General features: G+C 42.4%; 1 protein-coding gene across 9 annotated transcripts in view; it reads right to left on the bottom strand.

The window, feature by feature from the left end:
- The window catches only part of FOXP1 (forkhead box P1), a 378109-nt gene that overhangs the window by 41457 nt on the left and 314317 nt on the right, over positions 1-22335 (bottom strand). For all 9 annotated transcript variants that reach the window (XM_030956506.1, XM_030956498.1, XM_030956504.1 and 6 more), the window contains 2 exons: positions 21320-21524; positions 5431-5535 (listed from right to left, as the gene is read on the bottom strand). In XM_030956506.1, coding sequence (XP_030812366.1) covers positions 5431-5535; positions 21320-21524 — 310 coding nt within the window. The remainder of the gene's footprint in view (positions 1-5430; positions 5536-21319; positions 21525-22335) is intronic.

Genomic DNA, 22335 nt, shown 5'->3' on the forward strand with positions numbered 1-22335 from the left:
CACAATGCAGCCCTTGTTTACCACCATATGGAGGTGCACACACAGAATCCTCCAAAAGTAAAGAAAGCAAAGGCTTAAAAGGCAGGAGTCAAGAGCCTCCCTTTTGACAAAAGTAGCCTATTTCGACAGCTGATTCCCTCCTTTAAAAGCACACATAAAATAAATACAGGTCACAAAAATTAACAAATCATCATAACTGTCTAACACATCCTGGGCTGGCTGCGGAAAAACAAGATCATTTTGGATTTATATCTCTAAGTATGGGATTTCCTGGACAGCTAATATCCACAAACAATCAAACACAGAGGACCATGAGAAAGAAGCAGCGTTATTTCAAATTTGAGCTGAGAGTCGTGATTTTTAAAGGGCTGAAACAGGAACTGGAGCTGAAATCTGAAGCAAGTAAATTCCTTTACTAGGCACTGATGGACACTGTTGTGTTTCTCTTGGCCTTGGCAAAGGCTTTTAGGTCACTGGGTTTGGGATATTACAGCAGACAAAAATCTTCGAACCACAGAAACTTCAAAAATGACAAATAACTTGAATCTCTCCCCCATGCTCAAAAGAAGAAAAAGCCCTAATGATAATTCTCTAAAAAGAGTCGAACCTTTTTATGAGACCTGTTGCCAATATTAGTGCCACCAAATGATCTCATCTTTCATTCTGGCTAAATTCCAACACACAATTTCATTAACCCAGGTACTGCAGGTGATAAAACTCATTTTTCCCTAAAGAGACAGCTAAAAAGTACCAGTTATACATTTATGAAGTACCAGCAATCAAAATTATGGATTTTCTAAAAGGTTTTTAACTACTTTTATTGAAAGGAAAATCGCTGTCTCAGACTTTTGTGACACTATTGCTAATAATAAATTTTACCATTTAGACATCGCAGTAATATGGTAGACAGTGTCAATAAAAGTATGAAACAAAGATGATCCCTGTCTTTTAAGGAATGCTTTCTGATTACACACCGGAAATTATAATGGGAAACATAAACTAAGTGCACCTTTAAGAGAGGAAAAAAGTGGATAATGCAAGGTGATGGACCTTGCTACATATATCTCATCAGCAGAAGTATTTAATATATATATGTGTGTGTGTGTTTAAAGCATGTATGAAAATAAAATAGAAATAAAGTTACAATATTGAAGTAAATAAAAATAGTAGAATAAATAATGACCTAATGGCATTTGTTAATGACTGTTAATACATACACGATAAAATACATAATGAGAATTAAAATAAGAAAAATGACAATTAAAATAATAGAATAAAATAATAAAAATTACAATAATTTTTAAAAATCAATTAAAAATAATGAAATAGGAATTCAGGGGGTTATTTGGAGCTGGCCGGCTGCTCGGCTGCCCGGGAGGGGCAGGAGCGGGGCCGTGTCGGGGCTGCCGCTGCTCCCGGGGATGCTCCCGGTGCCTCTCCCGCTCCCAGCAGCATTCCCGGGAGCACTAGAGGGCACTGTGGGATTTGGGCCACCCCGGCCTCCGCCGCCGCGGGGGTCCCGAGCCCCAGCCCTGCCCGGGGGTGGTTCGGGGGCTGTGGAAGCAGCGGGAGCCGGTGCCGGACCGGCCCCATCCCAAGACGTGCCGGGCTCGGCACCGGCGGCTGCCGGCGGGCGCGGCCGCGTCCCCCCGTACGGGACGGGGCCGCGATCCCGCAGCTTCCCCCTGCCGGGGGGGGTCCCGCCGGCCCTACAGAAACCCGAAACACCCACCCGGAGCCCGGCCTTTCCCTGCCCTCGCTGCCTGTGCGATTAAACAGTCCGCGCCGTGCGGATGATTTCAGTGCAGAACGCTCTGCCATGCAAAACGAGCGCAATTAATGCCTTTGAAACAATTTATGATTTCCGGCCTACTTCAACATGTATTAGCATATACCTGGTTTCTTTAATATACACTTTGTTTTTCCAAAACCACAAACATAGTTGCTGGAATTTCATGTGGAAGTGCTTAAGGGGTTGAAAGTTAACACCTTTGTGAGCCGAGCAGTCTCACAGTTGCTGCTAAACAAAAGCCTCTTTGTAGAAGCTTTCTCGAAATGTTTTCTTAACATGTTCCAAGTAGTTTTAGGCAGGCAACTAAAGTAAACAAGATGTTACCATGATAAAAACACTTGTGAAAACATTACAGAGTGCACTTAGTAGTTTCTTTCACATAAACTCCCCTTCATTTCATCAAAGTTAAATGCACATGAAGCAGATTACCAGCATCACTGCAACACGGGACTGCTACATCTCTCCAAAGGTCTATGTCCTTTCTTTTAAAGAATATATTTGATTTAAAAATGCTACAGCCAGGATAAAACACGTCTAACCCACAATCAAATTATAGGGGAAAAAAAAAGGGAGGGCTGAGGAATAATAAAACCCTATTCAGCCTTCTGAATTTTTTGCCCTGGCTACCCTGCTGAATAAACCACCCTCCCTCCACCCGGGATTTCCTGAACAACTTGCTGCATAAGGGGTATATATTCTTATCTTCCACGGTCTTTAAACACATGCAAATGAAATCAAGGATATAGTCAATTTTGCAGGAAAGTCGCTCTGTGCTACTAATTGCTCCTTTCCCACCTGTGAGAAGGGCCCTGGTTAACAGGCCAGACACGTGTGCACCCTCCAGCCCTCACCTTGCTCCCTGCAGCCTGGCAGAGGCCACGGGGTCACCGCCCTGAGACTGGACTTGTTTTTGTTTTTAGGCTCAGGGAGTGCTCTGGAGCATGCAGGGTGCTGCTGCTTCATTAGGCAGAGCAGCAGCCCCTGCTGCTATCAGTTAGCTCTGACTGATAACGCATCACATGATAACCAATGGCTGATGGATTCGAAACAGAAACACAACACAACGACTTGCTAAAACTGCAACTTATTTCAAAAAGAAACAGGGAAATAAATGCGTACAATAGCCCGTGTATCTGCTGGTTCTGATAAGCATCCTCCTGTTGGCTGTGAGTGAAAGACAACTAGGATCGTTATTTGTACAGTATTTATCTTTGAAATCAAGGGCCCTGTGGTGTACCTCACCTTGGGAACAAACACTACAGAATGATCACAGAAGAGTGTCAAATCTCTGGTTTTGATTTACCAACAGTTATGATATTTCTTCCTCAGGAGGAAAAGAAATGAACCATGTTTTAGACCTGCGAGTCCTTTTTTCTCCCTTAACTGAAGAATCATTTTATTGGCATACAGGGCCTTCATTCCACATACAACTTCTCTTTGCCTTTTCACAAGGTAAGTGAAATTAAGCAATACTCGATACACAGGCTGTATTTCACTTGGTAAACAAGAGCTTTTCCCTTGAGGGGGCCATCAAAAGAGTGTCACAGATTACACAAGCATCAGAAAGAAACTTCAACCATCTACCTGTTATCTTTTCATTGAGTAATGAATTCTGATAAACATAATTTTAAGGCAACATAATTTTAAGGACAGATGCTCCACAGGAGACATGGAAGGCTACAGCATTTTATGAAGTGACACTCACTTCTTAACAGTGTCAATACACTGCTCAGGGATATCCATTTCTGCATTTGTTCTGGGTTAAATATCACTCTGAACAGTAAGACTTTGGACACTGCAGCATTTGGATGAGAAAATTTAGGTGATAAGTTTAGAAAGCTCACACAAAATATTTCTGTTGAAAGCTTTCAATGGAGACAAAAGCTAGACTGATAGTGAAAAAAAATAGAACTGATGGAGCAGCTTCAAGTCCAACCTGGACTGGTGACAGTTTGCCGGTTATTCCTAATTACTGACTGCTGCATGTTATCTCCTCCAGGTGAACTGGTGGACTGGGTCTGTGTACTGAAACACCTCCAAAATACCATATAAAAAACCAGCCCTGCCTCCATGCTTGTGATTAAGAGCCGTGTTTTCTATGCATGGCCACCTCAAGCAGACCACTCAAGATTCTTATGGAATCTTCCTGAAAGCTCTCACCTGGAACACAGGACTAGCACAGGAAGCAAAGGTGGCACAATCTGACCATATGTGACCACACACTTTATTCTGCTATCTAAGGCTACCACAGCACCTTTCCCTTGCACTTACAGCAGTAAATTGAGAATTGTTTTAAAGGTCTAAATGCTATAGTATGGCATATGAATATAAATGAGCTGGCAAGTATGGCAAGATTAGCATTTATTTCACTTAAGTGAACAACAGGATGAATTACAAGGAATGAGGCCACCCTTCATGGAAATTTATGACTAGTACCTTCTTATTTTGTAATCCTCTTGTAATGAGAACCTTCTCATTACTGTACTATTCCTCACTTGTAATACATGTTAACAGTAGGACCAACGCCGCTCCTACGAACTCAGGAGGGTTTTGCCAGTGGAACCACAACCGGTCCATTCTGTTCTGAGAGCAAAACCCTATCTGTATCATCTAACATCACCCAACAAACATTCTCTGCTTGCTTTTGCCCTTCCCTCCCTCACATAAAAATCCAGGGAACCACCCTAGAAACAGCAGGTATAGCTGAACCTTTTGGGAGTAAGTCTACTTATTCATCCTGAAGAACCTCATGCATTTATGTGGACTAACTTCACGAGATGACTACTCTAAATGGGAGAAAAGTTTGTCCCTTTGTGCATTTAAATCACAAACACTGCTTGAGTGGCTGGTCTTTAGTGATCTTACAACTAACCAGCCACAGAACTTGAGCAAAGATCAGGGACAAACCTTCAGCAACCTGGATGCACCCACAGCACGTGTGTACCTGGCGTCCTACCCAGACAAAGAACTCTTTTGTGACGGGAACAGGGGTGAGGCTGATGGTTTAGTTGTGGAGCAGCCATGTGCAAGCTATTAGGGCTCTGAGGTCCTTCCCTGCATCGGGATGCACGCACTACCACACACTAGTCCATAATGCACTGTTTATGCAATGTGTAAAATTGTGTTCTTTGGCAGCAAGGAAAAGGTCTGCAGCAAACTGCAGGGGCCCAATTAATATAATTATAGTTTATTTTTAGTAGTGTAGACTTTGTTCATTAGTTACTTATTTGACATAAATTAAATTTCACGTGATGTTCTGCAATTCTCTGTTCAATTATGGAGTTAATTTAAGACTAGATTTCTAAATTAAAGTGAAATCAAGGTTAAAACAAGGTTTTATTATTTACATGATCGATACTGCAACTTAAAAATTATTTAAATAAAATAAAAAAATAAAGCTACGGAACTGCAAACGCTATTTTATAGCAATACACTGAACAAGACCATAATTTCCCCATGGGGCTAATTTACTATCCCCTGTTAAAACGTTCTTGAGCCTGATCCAAAAGCCACTGAAGTGAAAGGGAGCTCTCTGTTGACTTCAATGGGCTTTGCATCAGGCCCGGGGTGAGTGACAGCACACAGAATTTCAAGGCATGCTTTCTGTACAATGCAAGTGCCAAAAAAACCATCCTTACTTTAGGAAGGACTGGAAGTCTTCACATACTGCTTCACAGCCCGGCCATTTGCATACGCCGTGTCCGTACAGCGGGTGGCTGTGTGAGTGCTCCTCGTGGGGTAAACTGCAGGGGAGAAAGAGAACAGAGAACAAGTGCTGTAAACTGAAGGTACTGCTACAATTCATCCTCACAAAGACTCCTAAAGAGTAGCAACCACCAGATCCTGAAGCATCCCCAACATCTCATGGTACCCGCTGACTCTTGCCCATGGTTTTTCAAAACAGAATTAAATACCATTTGCAGTGTGAAACATGTGTCATTCTTACTTAGCTATCCTCCTACATTTCATTCATTAATTAAGAGGTTTGTAAAGAATTTAAATTAACACGGACGGGGGAGAAATCATTTGACAGACCTGCTTAATATCCTGCTTGATATTTTGCTAAAAAATTTATGAACATTGCATATTTACAACTCAACTTCATCGAGAAGTCATCTCCATACAGCAGTGTCCCATTACACTACAACACAGCCGGACCTGAGGCTTTCCTCATGGCTACAGAAAGGAAAGCATCAAATTTGCAGCCTTGGCTGTCCCACCATGTTATTTATTTACTAGGTTGGGGCTTTTTCTGATTGTTTTTTTCTTCTTACAGGCTGTTTCACTGCACAAATACAGCCCACTTACATCCCAAGAAAGAAGATTTGAGACGTATTTTCAAATGCAAAATTCACCATAAAGAATAGGGGGCATGCAATCAAAGGATTCCTCAGCACGAGGGGTTAGTGGGGGCTATTAACTTTGCCTAAGATTGGGCAGGAACGTCACAGAGCCTCCTAACTACTGAACCCAGGGTTAAAGCAAAAAATTCATATGAGCACTAAGGGGTTAATCCTCCAGCGGGATTCCAATCAATACGTAATGATTTGGCTGCACTGATCCAAGTCATGAGATGCTTTGATCCAGGCCATGTGGTGCTCAGGGAAATGTATCTGTTGCACTCACTGATGAACCATATTCTAAAATATCTTCTTTATTCAACTTCTGCATGGAAACTTCCTAAGGAAAGGAATTATTTTTTTGCAACAATCTCCATAACCTTAAATGACTTTAAAATCAAAATGTCAAAATAATATTGAAATCTTTATTTTATGCTCACACGCGTATCTATTTTTCATGGCAAATCTTTTTGCTACAGTATGTCTGTGCTGTATTATGGACTTCAAACATACACAAAGGATATGAACACATACCAGCATCTAGGTGTGGCTTTTATGACTTGCTTCATCCTGGATTACAGGTAACGTTATGGATAAATGCCTACTTTTTGTAATTTTACTTTTACACACACCTGGAAATGCTGTTTATTCTTCTTCTGTAATATTATCTGTCTGTGCACTCTGACAAAATTGTGTTCTTGTATTATTTCACATGCACTGGAGAGCCAGATCCCTGTAAATACACTCCTGAGATGTCATCCCAAGCACATATTAGTTGGAAGAGAAATTCCTGCCCAGATTATGCCACTTTTGACTGATTACTGAAGGTGCTTTTAAAAATTACTTTACATTGAAAAAATAATTTAAAAAGTACTGACTAGAAAAGGTATTATGAGTTTTACATGAACCTAATTAATTATTTCATTAATATAATTTTTTTGGCTGTTTACAAATAGTCTTTCAAGCATAAATATATCTATGTGCAAGGTAATTTCCTAAAAAAACCAACAGTAGGTGAAGAGCCTTACAAAGGCCTTCTCTATATACAAATACTATACTGGTTTAGCTGAATCAGTATTTTAAAAAATGTTCAAGTGAGGAGGATCTCGATAAAGTTTTTAAAAGAACTAAGGAACCAATGCATTATTTGCAAGGAAATTAAAAAAAAAATCCTGAGCCACACATTTCCTCAGCTGAGGAAGAGGCAGAATGGCTGAAGAACATCATGCACCCAAGCCAGAGGCATATGGTCAAACATCCTCTATATACACCTGAAAATTCAGAAAATAATGGGGCTTATCATCTGTTTCTATACCTGGATACAGCAAAGGGTGAGACAGGAGGCTTTCATGTTAACACTCCATTAAAATCCATAAAGACTACATATGAGAGTTATGATTTCAGCGTGTTTGGAAGAACAAAAAAAGAGGAAAAAAAAAAGAAAAAAGCAGTGAAGCAATGTATGAATCTACCCAGTGCATGTTACCCACACACTGGGACTTGTGATGGCCAAGTAAGGAGTCAGTCCCCCATGGGGTTTAAGCACTGTAAATCTCATTATAATATCAACAGGAGTCACATGGCTTAAACCCCCAGCAGGATTTTTAAAGTTTCTCTGTGAGAGCCTAAAGGCCATGGCCAAGTACACGGAAAGAGCCCTACTGAGATTTGTATTTATTTTTTAAATCCAAGTGCAAATCTCTTTTCTTTCCAGGGAACTTGCACAAGACAAGACAAACTATGCAGGACGTGACACCCTGGTATTGTGTCCAAAGAAAATGATGGAATGACCAAGACAATATCAAACTCTAATGATGCTCAGGATGTCAAAGGCTCGTGCTGTCAATAACCATAAAGGCTGGTGCTGACTGTAAATGGGAACTTAAAAGGTCACTTTGCTAACTCGATGTTACGCGTAACACGCTTAACACCTACGCAGAGCTTCCACTGCCATTCAACCAAGAAGAGGAACTACTTCAACTTACCAAAAATAAGACATTTCAAAGAGGAAAAAAACCTCTCAGTCCTGAAAGACAAATGCCAGCCCTCTCTGCAGGCACTGTGCCATTCCGAAGGCAGCAACTCCCATCCTGCTCGGGGGGGTTTCAGCCATGCCTTTCGGTGACCTTTATGTGTCAGTATCAGATTACTGCTATTTTATCCATCCCACTTTTGAAGATATTATAGATTGCCACTTGTTCCCTGATAGAGCCTGAAGAAGCACCTCAAAACAAAACAAAGAGCGGGTTTATACAGAGGCGGATGTAACGCACAAAGGATACAGCCAGTGGAAATGAATGGAGAACTCTGTTGAACTGATCTAAGTACTCACTGTGTTTGGCCAAATAGAGGTGGAAAAAGAAGATTTTAATCCTGTACATAAATAAACAGCTTTGTGAGCACGATGCAAACCTATAATCTGAAACTGTTCACTGATATTTTGCCTGCACACAAGCACAGCTTCTGGATGCATCCTAGGTCTCGCTGCCGGAGACAGACTTTTAGAAGATCTGAGCATTGGCAAGCAGAAGCAAGTTTTAGGTCTGTTTGATTTCTAATGACACATTAGAGTAGGTGTTTGTTTCTGTCACTCTCTCCTTCCCAGGAATGCATATTCATGGTGGGGTACTGGTGATGCAACACCAGTTAGTGGAAATCATTTTATAACAAGACATAATTTTCGAAGTACTGAAGGAATAAATGACGTAAATTCAAGACAACATGGGGTTTCTTTCTCTTCGTAAGGTACTTGCATAAAAAGTAGTTAATGCAATAGAATTACATCCAAATAATGCAATAGTGATGCATTATTACATTGAACTACAGCAAAGAACACTGGCAAGTGAAATGTCTTGCATAAGTCACTTATTCAGGACGTACAAGAGAATAACAAAATCCATGTGCGCGACTGAAAACTGTGTAAGTGTCCACTTATTTTTTGCTGCTTCCAGCTCTGTTTCCAGTACAGAGGGGAAGGGAAAAGGGACAGGCACTTCCACAGCTTGTCTGGGCCTGCTGGCTAGAAGAGAGGAAATTTAACCTCTTCCTTCTTCCCCCTACATTGCCCCATAACCCCAAGGATCTCCAGAGGGTCTGGTAGCAACTTCACCTCCCATTCCTACAGCGATGGCTGTACTTGCACAGCCCACTCCTGCCAGCCACTCACCTTCTGGAATACACCTGCTGCGCTACAGCACCCTGGAAGAACCACACTCTGGGACACAACAGCACAGGAGACAGAGACACCAGAGAAAGCCAAGTGCTGATGGACAGTAAAAATGACACCCCAAAGTGAGATGGGAACATGCTGGGTATTGGGGAAAGCAGTGACCAAAACCCTGGCATGAAAGCTCCCCGTGTTCTTTAAATGGTTTCATTCAATCCCTATTTATTAACCACTGGGAACTGGATGGAACTCAGTACTGTGTTTGTATACCCACTAGCTAAGAAGTCATAGGTAGATACAATCCAGCTAAGCAGAAGCCTCAGTGTCTGTGCTTCTGCCACACAGTGGACCATATTTTAAATATTCATGATGCTGACACATACTTCATAATTCCACTCTCTTTCTTCCACATCTGCTTGGGCCAATGATCTTTGCCAAAACACTGGGGGAAGTCAGTGATGTAGAGAAGCATCCTTGACTTTGTATTACATTTATGAAGCATCTGCTCACGTTCTAACAGAGCTCAGAACATGCCTGAGCCACCTGCATGCTGAAAAATCAATACCACATCTCCTGCTTTCCTCCTGCAAGGAGCTGAAGCACAGCACCCTCACAAAGTGCAGAACTGCCTTTTTAATTTTACTTTATTCCTCAGGGTCATTGGGAAGTGACCTCATCTTTGCCAGCTGCCATGAAACTGATATCTGTGTACAGCCCAGGCAGGAGCATGGGGCTCTGTCTCACACCACATTCCCCCTCTCTCTGATTTAAATGGCACAGCCAGTGAAGCAAAATGCCACAATTTTGGTCCTGTACAGGAGAAGAAGACACACAGCTGGGAAGCAACACGGCTCTCCCAGAGTTGTGACTGCTTGGTGAGCTCTAAAGCTCATCAAAAGGCACTGAAAGAGTAAGGCTGCCGAAAAAGTCACAATTATCTGAGTCAGAAACACTCACTGTAACTGATTTTAAAATGAAACGGAAGAAGTAATGATTAAATCATTGTACAAACTGTACTCAAGTGCAAGTTCCTGCCTTCATGAGAGAATCAACTGAACACAGATGCAAAAATGTGTTTTGCAGTGAAGTTCCACCAGTGAAAATCCCTTCAAATTCTTAGTAAGGTGGCACAGCACCTCTTTCCTCTCTAAACTGTGAATTAAAAAACCCCAACCAATAACTAAAAAAAAACCCCAAAAAAACCAACTTCTAGATACTCATGCTCCTGTTCAAGCCTCAGAAACAGCCCAGGAAGCAGATATGTGATCTATACAGGGGGCAGTCTGGGCAGGATGATGCCTCTCCACCACTGGATAAAGCTTAGCAGAAGGTCACGGGCATGCAGGAGAGCTGGAATTTGATGTCAGTGGTCAGTGACAGCTCTTTCTACAACTAGCTTGCAAATTTTTGGATGCTTTTTAGAGGAGCATTTCTCCTCTTCCTCACTACTATAGTCCACGTCCAGTCCTAGGACTAGAACCGGCTCATGTTTTACATCAAGCCCTATTGGAAGTAACAAGAGGTTATATTACATTTTAAATGACTACACCAATTTAAGACAAATCAAGTTAAAACTGCAGCCCACAGGCTGAAATCCTCTCTTCTAATCGGTGTGCACTAACTTGTGTACTCCTGTAGCATAAGAAGGGAAACAGCAGTGCTGCTGTAACACGAGGCCACCTCTGCTCTCCAAATCACTGCTCTCCATTTATCCCTCTTGTGGCACCATTCCCTAAATTCTCGTTCTGCAAGGAGAACACTGGAGAATCTGCAGCAAGACTAAGACAAAATCTGGCTGACATTCCCCTTCCCTTCTACCCCCACCCTCACTGCAAAGAGCAGAACCAGACTGGATAATTATAAGCATCATCTTCTGGTTTTGATCTATCCACTGATGGTCTGGATTATTAATCAACGTTATGACCCTCCAGCACTTTAACACATTCTCCTTCCAGTGGCAGTCCCTCTTCCAGCCCTGCAGGGAAACTGCCACAGGGCCTGGACAGTCACTGCCCTACATCCCTTCCTTGGAGAAATTAAATGTATTTCTAGAGCATTTAAAAGAAATGCCCATTGCAAAAAATCCATCACTTATCTCTGGTACAAATTCCACTCCTGCATTTGAATTAACGAGTTTCTCTATGATTTAAAACTCTTTATTTTTTTATTTCAACCTTGTGCCTAGGTACTGTGGTGAAAAGTACATCAAATATACCCAGACACACACGATTTGAAACGCCGGATTTTAAATTCCAGCACTGCTAACTAATGAGAACAATTTTTTCCTTCTTCTTCTTTGTAGCATCACTTCATGTACTTACATACCATAATCATATCCTCCTAGAGCCTCTATTTTTCCAGGGTGTAGATCTTTAATTCCTTTTAATCTGTCTTCATAGCCTATTCCCTCCAACTCCTTTATCATCCTAGCTGCTCTCCTCTATATTTGCTCTAGCTTCCCTTTATCCTTTCTGCAAGAGAGTGGCCAATTGTACATCACACTCAATGTGGTTTAACTGGTTCTGCATAAAGTAGAACAGGAAAAAAAAAAAGGACTCGGATGCAACATGCATGTTTATGCCTCCCATGACTGCATTTACCTTTTTGACTGACATGGCACAGAGTGTCCCACCTTAATTTCTCAACCCCGATTATGCCTCAGCCATTTCCCACACAACCGATGCTGAGCAGCTGACGTGTCATGTCAAACCCGCAGTTTGGAATTTTGATTTCCTAGCTGGGCTACTTTCTACTTATCCCTGCTAAATCTCATTTTATTCCTCTCTGAACAGTCTCCTAATTTATTCAGATTAAAACGGATTGATTCAGTATCTTCGTTTAATTAGGAAAAAAATGTGATCCAACCACTTTCTTGGGTTTTTGGGGGCTGGGGTGATGTTCTGCACGGTTTTCTTTTTTTTAGTTTGTTTTTTTTTTTTCTTTTTAACACTGACTTTTAGCACAGCAATCCCATCCCTCTAACACACCCAATTCACATGGTAGAGGGAGGTGGCAATGGCAAAGCTTTGGCCCCAATTCAGCAACCCTTTTAAGAACACACACAAGTATAAAAACACAGGATTAGACCTTGGACTTCACTGAAATGGAGGTGTAAAATTACCAACGAACATACATACTTTGTAAAAAGATCCTGTTTGCCAACCTTATTTTACTGTAATTTATATTCTGTTGTAACATTTGAATTTATAGTAAAAGAAAACACTGAGAAACAAGATCTGTACTTGTTCAACAAAATTCTATTCTGTTACATTTAGAGTTGAGGCAAGTCTTCCACTCTTATATAAACTGGTGATACGTCAACAAATATGATTAACAGGGATTATTCACGTCAGTATTTTTCACCCCTGTCCCACAGGCACAACAAAACCTGCGCAGAAGGTGACTGTCACATCACACACAGCCTGGCAGTTTGCTGGGGGGGCCTTCGCTCACCCCACACCCCTGCAGCAGCAGCAAAGTGCCCTTGGGGAAATGTTTATAAAAATATAATTAAGACAAATAATGATTCCAAGGGAGAACTACAGCTAGAGCACTGCATTCTGTCTGCTGCATGCTCTCCCCTTGGAAGAATGCTGTTTGAAAAAGCACTAAAATGCAGAGGACACAAGCCTGCTTCCCCAGGGAAGCGTGCTGAATCATACAGGTAGTGTAAATATCATATGCTGCTGCAGGTGCTAGGCGGTCTATTTGTTTGTGTTTACTAAAAGGCAGAACAAATAGTCCCACTAAAACAGAACAACACTTGGCATTGGACTGATAGGTACCAGAGCAGCCACAAATCATATTCATGCAGTTAGATCTGAACTGCTGGGCAACACTAGAGCTTCACCCTGCTTTTTGGGAGGGCCTCTGTGCCATGATTTGCCCCTCTCAGAGCACAGAGAAGCTCAGCATCATGTCAGAGCATCCCACACCCAGGGAAAACGATGCAACAGCAGGAAAGAAAGCCAGAAAAAGACCAGAAGTACAGAACAGACTTGCATGACATACATGGCCAGCTAACATCGTTTACAGCTTTGCAACTTCTGAGTTAATTCACAGTATAAACAACAAGGAAAATGTTTCTTCCGAGCAAGACTTCCTGTAAACTGTTCATTAGAGCGCGCGGAGCGCAGGGCTGTGCACCTGCTGATTAACCATGCGCTCCAAGAATAAACACAAACCCCAGCCAGCCAGATTGTTCTGGAATTTGCTCTGAGCTGATTTTTCTTCCCCCATGTTATAAATTGGATTCTACAATAAAACAAACAGCAGAACATAGGTTGCCGAGAGTTAAAATCTACTTTTTACACTACATTGACCACAGCACCCACAGGCACAGCTACAATGTCTTTCTATGAATGGGACAGATTGCCATATGGATGCAGACACTGAACAAGCTGTACAACTCCTGGCGACAAGTGCCTAGGGGACTGTCCTATATTAGCACCACCTGTGCTGTGGAAATTGTGCTCTGTGTATGAAATGGTATTTTAAGGGCCCATCGTGATGTTATTTTTGAGTATACACAAAAAGGAAAATTACAGTTAAAAAGAATTTGCTGGCTAGCGGATCTGTTGCTCAGTTCCCGAGATCATCTCCCAAAGGAATAGCTCTCCTCTTTATTCATGCAGCCCAAAATGACAAGCTGTAACACATATTAGCAGTTTCCCTGCCTGGGCTTATACCATCCTTTTAGTGACAAGAATCTACTTTATAATATGTTTTCCTGATCACACAGAAGAAATTACAGGCCTCCTACCTACCACTACCAGCTATACAGAAAAACACCCCATGGCATTTCACAAACGTTGCTCCAGCAGCAAGCAATGCAATATGAATTTTCCTTGGGCTCCTTCCCCCACCCCTCACAGTGCAGCAGGTAGAGCCACAAATCCCGATTACCAAATTTAAATGTGCATCTCGCTACTTTGAAAATACAACTGTGTCTGCCTGACAAAAATAGAGCTTCAGATTAGCACAAGATGTTGAGGGAGCAAGGAGAAGGGAAAAGCAGGGAAGAGAGGTTTGAGCAGTACCTAGCTGCTCTACAAAAAGAGATTTCCCCCTCTCCAAACTGCAAGAAAAAAAAAGATGCCAAGAAAAAGTAAAGTAAAACAAATTGAATTAAAGAAAAACAGTTGTAAAGGGAACATTACAACCTGGGAAAAATGATGTCATTTTATTGAGAAACTCATTTTTTTCCATTAAACCACAGTGAAACGGATAAAGTTTATACAGTTTAATGGTGGAGTTTTACTTTAAATGCTGCTCAATATCTTAGCAGTACGATATAACATGATATAACAGCTGTCATACTAACTGCCCCATTTTTATTGAACAGCACAGAAAATAGTCACACAAAAGTCACCTAAGTCCTCTACTTCTACAGCCCTTTCAAGGGTGTTTCTGTTCTCAGATTCTGCTATATATGTTAAAAAAATAACACAGCTCTTTATCAGCTCCCTGCTCAGCTCTTCAGGACAATCAGACCCGACCAAATTCTGAGGAAGGACAACTTGCACGTAGGAGGGAATAAAAAGAAACAGAAATCCACAGGGCAGTAAACGAAAACCAGGTCCCTTTTTAAGAGTACTACATAAACACCTCTAATAAAAGAAGAGGACAAATTTTCATTGGACTTTAAGTATTTAGACAGGAATGTTTTAGTAAAAGTTTAACTGCAAAGTGCATGCAATTAACAGAAAGCCATAAGCTATTTCTCTGGTATGTAAAAATAGCATTAAGCTGTATTAAATGCACGTGTAAGTATCTCAGTTGCAAGAAAAGGGAGGAGATATGCAAAGCACTCAGATATCAAACAATGATCTGTTGGCCAGATGGAGGAATAAAACAATACATATGCTAAAATTTGGAAGAGTTCTGTTAGGCGTCTGCCAAGGCTCACCCAATCTATTTTAAGTGCTTTTTGATACATTAGCTTAGTGTTTGGAGTTGTACAACTGATGGTTATTACACAGGACCAGAGAGGAGTGAAACGCTGGCGTGCAGGAGCTCCCTGATGCTGGGGCAGCTTCCCAAGCATCAAACCCAGCACCCTGCTCCAGCCAGGGGCCACATCAAACATTCACAGGCTGGTTAACTTAGCATCTTTCCTAGGGAAAAGCAAGTAAAATAAGCTGCTTTTAGCTTAGTGCAGGAATTCCCTGAGAAGCTGATGAAGGAGCTCCTGGGCAGAGTGAGGAGCAAGTGGAATTGTACAACTGATTTAGCACCGCGGCAGACGGTGGGTGCGGGCGACGCACAGGAGGCTCCACACCCGCATCTGAAAAGCACGAACAATAAAAAGTGCCTGATAAGGCTCAAAACTGAAGATTAACAGCCCCAGGTCTGAGTCACAGCCGGTGTTTTTTCAAAGCTGATTACAGAAGAGTGACTCAAAGGGAAGCCTTCAGTAACTGGTGGCATTTCTTTGGCAGGGCAGTGAGTGCCAAGGATTCGGACACTGGGACACTTTGGGCTATACCTGCACAAAGTAAATGGAGATGGCCAGGCTGGGGCCCTGCTGTCACAGTGTCATCGTCACCAACAGCCCAAGCAGCCCCACAGCCATTCCAGGTGCAATGAGAAGGACAGCAGCCACGTGAAAAGCAGGATTGTTTATCAGATACCCAGCTGGGCCATCCAGGCTCAAGTCTCCCACTCCAACCTGGCTTCACAGCAAGGATGGGAGGCACTTGAGCTGCTCAGACCACGGGTAAGAGCACAAAGGTCCTGATAAGGTTTGAGCACATGGAGCAGCTAAATACCTCTTGGGAGGAAAGGGCCCAGGAACACCTATTTCTTAAGGGAGAATGGATCTGAGGCAACCTAATCCAATGTAACTCTGCTGATGGTCAAAAACAATGATTTAAAATCAGTTGTAGGGAGCAACTGAGGGGAGCTGACACGGCTGAGCAGATCTGATGCTGGCACCAGTGCAAAATGAATGCCAGGGACTAAGTGGAGAGGCTGGCCAAGAGAGGATGGGGCCCTGGGAGCATATGGACTACAGGCTGAACTGTTTCATCCCAAGCATTAATAATGGACCCAAGTCTGTAATTCTTAATTGTGCTGAATCCTAATGCCCTCATCTAGGGCCTTGGGATTTTGATGGAGGATCAGCTGGCATGGAAGATAGCAACAGTAAAACACGAGGCATTAGGCCTAAGCAGCAGATCAATGGTCTGCCATGCCATTCCTCACTTCCCTTCAGAGCCTTCTCCAGACCCTGTCCTCCTGCCATGCTGGCAAGAAAAAGCAATTTTAAAATCCCCTTGTTTATCCCATCTATTTTTCCTATGAGATGGCTGCTTGCTTACGTGGAAGGACAAGACTCAAGTGTATGTGGAGAGGGTATAAAGGCAATGAGGGGAAGAGATGGGACTGCTGGCAGATGGAGAAAGGTCTCTTGGACACGAAGCCTTTAACTACAACTCTTCACCTTACTTCTGGTAAACAACAGATGCACTTCTTAAATTAACAGGTCTGGACCTTCATTAACTCACTTGTTTATGTACAGCCTTCACTCTCCTGGCTCTGCTGCAGTCAGTGCAGGATGGTACCAGGGGATGGGACCAGCACAAGGTGTTCAACAGCTCCACTGCAGCCTCAGACCTCCCAGTTCAAGCCCAAACTGGAGCAATCTGTGCCCACTGCAAAGCACTGATGAATTCTGCCCTGTTCTGGTTTTCCACACCCACCCACGTGGGGAATATTCCCAAGCATGCAGGTTTCAGGATGCCCACTGTTTATCAGGTTTTACAGTTAGTAGCCACTTGAAGTGACCGGGCATCCCCCTGCTTTGTTTTGGTGCTTTTCATAAGAAAATAATCAAGTTTCTCCCAAGTAAGATGCAGTGGAACAAGATGGAAAGTGGGTACTGTCCCTGACATTTCTAAGCACAGCAGATATACTTAACTGGCTCCTGTTATTTATTTATTTACTTCTGTAGAGAAAAACTGCTTGTTACTGAAGAAACCCAAATGCTGATAAGATGATGAGAGGTTTGCATGCTGGTTGATGGTCTCACTTTCCCTTATCCTGAATGAATACAAGTATCTATAACTAAATATTTCCCTTAGGGTTCTGATGACTGAGGTATGTTTATTGCATTGAGTGAATTTATATATATAATCAGCACAATAAACATTATTAAATTGTCTGAGTAAAATCAAAGCATGAAACACACAGTCAGTGCTGAATTCTAATGATGCTGAATGCCCATGATTGCATGGGGAAAGGATCTTAACAAGCCTTGATTTGAGCTTTGGCATCCGCCTCACAAATCACACGAAATGTTCCCTCTTTAATAGTGCTGAATATTGATAAATGTCTCTGCACGGCACAACAGGGAAGTTGGTCTCTATTGGCAATCTTTACCAAAGTGTGTTTTTTCCTTCTCTACACTCAAGGGTTTACCCTGAATGATTTAATTATAATTTTCCTTGTGTAAGACAAATTAAAGAGGAGAGTAGGAGTGTCATGCCAAAGCAGATTATTTATCTCCTTAACAGATTGCTGTGCACCAAACCCCAGAGCTGCTGCTGCTGCTGCTACTTACAGAAACTGGGCGAAATGTGGGACAAAAGCATAGATGTAATATACATTTAAAGCCCAAATGAATGAAAGCATTAACCCATTATTTATAGCTGGAATTGTTTCATTCCCAGGGAAGCCATACACACAGAGCATGCAGAATCCAAGTGCAGCACCACAGTGTTCCCTGGCCCAGGAGGGAGGGTGCCTCCTGCTTTTGAACAGATTTTTGCTTTTTGGATGTCCCGAGTGACTCTGGCCATCTACCTGCTGTTTGCTTGATAGTCACAAGGAGAAATTTTGCTGTCACTGGGCCCCAAGGACAGCAGCCCCACAGTGGGCAGTGTCACCAGTGTCACCAGAGCTGTGTCCCTGCAGCCTGTGCAGAACCCCAGTCTGGGCTGGCGGCACGGCGACGCGTGGGCACGCCAGGCAGCCAATGACTACTGCTCCTGCTATTTTAAACCCCTTGTTTATAACCAGAATGTGTTTTTACCCAAGATACAGAGCAGATCTGCTGCTCGCCTGCTGATTCTAACACAGGTGCCTCCTGTCTCGCAGGTCTGGAGCAGCCTGGCAACCTGACCTGTGGGAGCAGGAACCCCCTAAACACAGCCTGAACTATCCCAGTGACATGTGCCAGAGATGACAGTGATGATAGTAACTCCCACATAACCAACCTGCCTCCTGCAGCCCACTCCTTCTCAAAAGCCCAAGAGAAAGGGGTTGAAAACAGCTTTACAGCACACCCTAAAAGTTAATGTTACCTGTATATGATTATTTATGGCTGCTGGGCAGTCGTTATGATGTGGCTGTGCTTAACTTTTAGGACACTTACAGATTTTACTATGTGCTTTTTATTGTTGGTTAAATCTAAATAAATAGCTCTTGCTTGTATCCGATCAGAACTAACATAAGGTTAGCACAGAAAGTGCAGGAATGAGGGGAAATCCACAAGTCAAAAACCTTCCCTGGCCAGCCCGGGCTGTGACTTATGTGACGGGAGGTGGAAGGGCTGATTCCTCCCTAGTGAGCCCTTCCCACAGCCCCATCTGACCTGAGCCTGAGCCAGGGACTGCCTCCAAAAGTCTCCTTAGATTTGCTGTGCTGAACCAGATGGGTACAAGAACACACAGGGATTTAACTCGAAGTCCAGCAAACTCATGCTCCCACCAGACCCATGATTTTTCTAATCTTAACTTTTGCAATCAAAAAATTACTAAACCCCTGCTTGTGCCTGTGCTTTCTTTTGCAAGCCCACTGAAATTTCACGTTCTATGAGCTTTCAAACATACATGTGATGGCACAGCACAGCAACTCTCCCCTCTCTGCTCACTCCCCACCTGGTACTCCCTGCCTGTAGATAAATATCCTTTCAGAAAGGAAACCAGTGCAAAATATCTCACCAAGAGGAGTTTCTGTGTCACATGAAATCCAGGCAGGCACCAGGGTGCCTGATGAGACTGCAACAAAACCCTTAAGTGCATCAGGAGGCATTCTCCTGCCTGTAGTCTCCTGCTCTACTTATGGATAAACATGTAATTCAATCACTGCAGCAAATGGATGGCATAAAGCTTCCATGCACCAAAGAGAGGCAGGACAAAGCAAAGTCTGTAGCCCTCTTATTTGTATTCCTAAATATACCTATTTTGTATTTTGATATTTCAGAGAATTCAACAGATATGCAAGAAAAGTATAAGGCAAGCTCAATAACACAGGTATTGATTCCAGCACTGAGGATTTAGTCTTCCTAACTAAGACAATCTCAAACAATACCATGGCATGTTTATGCCTTCCTAATTAATCTGGAACTTGACTAATAAAAGCATGTGTATCACCTTGTCTGTAGATCCCAGCTGCCTCCAGGCCACAATTACAGGACTCAGACACACGGATTTCCAGGTCTGCTCAATACTATACACAGAGAAAATTCTTACTTCGGAACAGATTCCTGTGTTTCCACTGCATTTCAAACTGAACTGAATCTGTTTCCTGGTTTAGACTGCCATTAGCACGCAGCACGTGCCTCTATCCAGTGAAAGAAGATCCATCTTGCTGTATGGGATTTTACTTTATATACTCAGTAAGAAAAACATAGATAAAAAATTTATTGAAAAGCCGTAAAACCATCTTGTTCAGTTCTACATGCAGAAAAAAGGGAATTAATTGTTTAATAAACATCAAATTTTTTTTAGTATCCCATGTAAGTCTTCATGAAAACCACGTCCTTGGCACTTACATCATTATAAAGGTTTTCGCTGATGTTCCCACACAAGTCCTTGCAATGGATATATAAAGGATGCCTTACACACACAGCACTTCTTCCAACAGTGGGTGTGCTCTCCTTTAAAATCTATCTATTTCCAGCAGCACTATTTTCTTAATATCAGAAAGATATAAGAGATATTTATATAGCTTCCCTAACAATCTACTTTCAGACCACCAGAAATACAAACTCTATGGCTTAAAAATTCCATTATCCTCTTTCTAATGAATGAAAGGAGGACAGAAAGACAAAGCCATCAGTTTCCATAAAATCCAGCTTTCACTAGTGTCTGCCGTAACGCTTCTAGATGGGCAAAGGGACTCTCCTGAATGCAAAGGAGCACTGCCCTCCCCACTGCACCCACTCCTCGAGACCCTTCCTCCTCCTCCTCCTCCTCTGGCAGCGACACCGAGGCTGCAGCCGGCGCTGGCACCCACGGCCCCGGCGCCTGGGCCTGTCTATCTCCCCAGAAGCAAAAGTTACGTTGTTAGACACGCCTCAGTGAAATCTGGGGGTGTAAAGAAACAAACCTGCAATAAAGCATCCTCTGGAATAAAGCAGAGCCCGCGCCGAGAAGCACGTCAACAGACAACCCCTGATTTAAGCCATTTCTTTTAACAATGCAAGCCGAGCAAGTATAAATTAACTCACACTTTTAAAAGCCAAACAACACCAGTTAGCTAATTTTATCAGCGGTTAAAAAAAAAAAGGAAAAAAAGCCACTTTGTTTTAGAGAAACCTGGTGAACTCAAGCCTACCATGTCTTGTGAGAACAGGGAAAACAGAGTACAAAAAGGCAAATATGTTAGATAAGGCACCAAAATTTGGTAGAAAAATGAGGACTGTAGTGACCAATAGATTTTCTTGCTCCCCTCCAGCCTGTAAACCCAAAGCACAACAAGAGCATCACCACCTGTGATGCAAAACTCAAAAAAAAAAAAACCCAGCTTCTTCACACTTCCCAATACGCTTATCCAATGCACTTCTAATTAGCTAATTGTGCCCACATTGATCCAATTAACAAGCCATAAAGATCTGAACAAAAGGAGCACATTCTGCCCAGTGGAGACTCCATTCAACCACGCCAACACCAGACAGAGCGAGATGTGAAGGACAAAACCGAGGCCAAGGCGCTTGGCCACCGCTCCCGAGCGTTTCACCATCGCTCCGGGACGCTGCTCCCAGATGCTCAGGGTGGAAAACCTGCAGGCACCTACCTCTCCCGTTTAGGAGTGTGGACTGATAGCTGTCCATTAGTTGAGGCGTGTGGGTTGATGATTAAGGAGGTCTTGGAGGGCGCGGAGGAGGAGACGCAGGTGGTGGACAGGTCCAGGCTGCTGTGGTTGTTGCTGGCTGCCTCCTCCGCTGTGTGCGAGCTTGTCACTTCCTTCCAGAGCTGCTGCAGCTCTGTTGGAATCATGCCTGAAACAAACAAATTGGATAATTAAATCAATTAACAGCTAATTCGGCCGTCTTCAAACAGTAATTAAATCAAAGAGTCAGTAAACAAAGCCTAGTGTTAGTTTTGCCTGTGTGTGTTTTTGTGCATGTATTTTTTTTTTTTTGATAACTAAATGTTAATACTGCACTGCACGACTCTGCTACACTCTGGTGTGACACCTGCAATACTCATGGAATGCAAAATCCGGGCTGTGGGGCAGAGGGATCCACACAACACCACACCTACACCAAATGTCATGTTAAATATTGTAATTTTTTGCAATTTTTAGACCAAAGGCCCGTTTTCAGAGTCCCTGTTTGGGCAAAAATCACTCCCATGCCCACAGCAAGGGTGAAAGCAAAGGTGGCCACAGGCTACTCTAATTTCAGCTAAGAAATTCAATTCCTTTATTTTTCCACAATTTATTTGCCTTTTTTTTTTTTTTAGGAAAGTGACTACTTTCAAAAGTAGTTATTAAAAACTATTATTAAAAACATGGAAGGTCTTAGGAAAAAAAATACTCAGCTTTATTATTATGACAACATGAACCACAACATGACTAATTTTGTGCTTAAGTTTTAAATGATGACAAATAGCTTTGTTATTAAATACAGTTTTTATTAATCACTTTTAGACGTAAATTATGAATTCATATTGTCTTCCTGAAATGCTTTTCAAATTTTAACAGTCAAATTGATTATACTATGATTATTTCATTAACACACCTATCTTTCTCATTAATTTTGGTTTCTCGAACTGCTCACTTAATTGATGGATGTGTCTACCGAAAAA

This window comes from Camarhynchus parvulus, chromosome 12, assembly GCF_901933205.1.
Source record: "Camarhynchus parvulus chromosome 12, STF_HiC, whole genome shotgun sequence".
Lineage (NCBI taxonomy): Eukaryota > Metazoa > Chordata > Aves > Passeriformes > Thraupidae > Camarhynchus > Camarhynchus parvulus.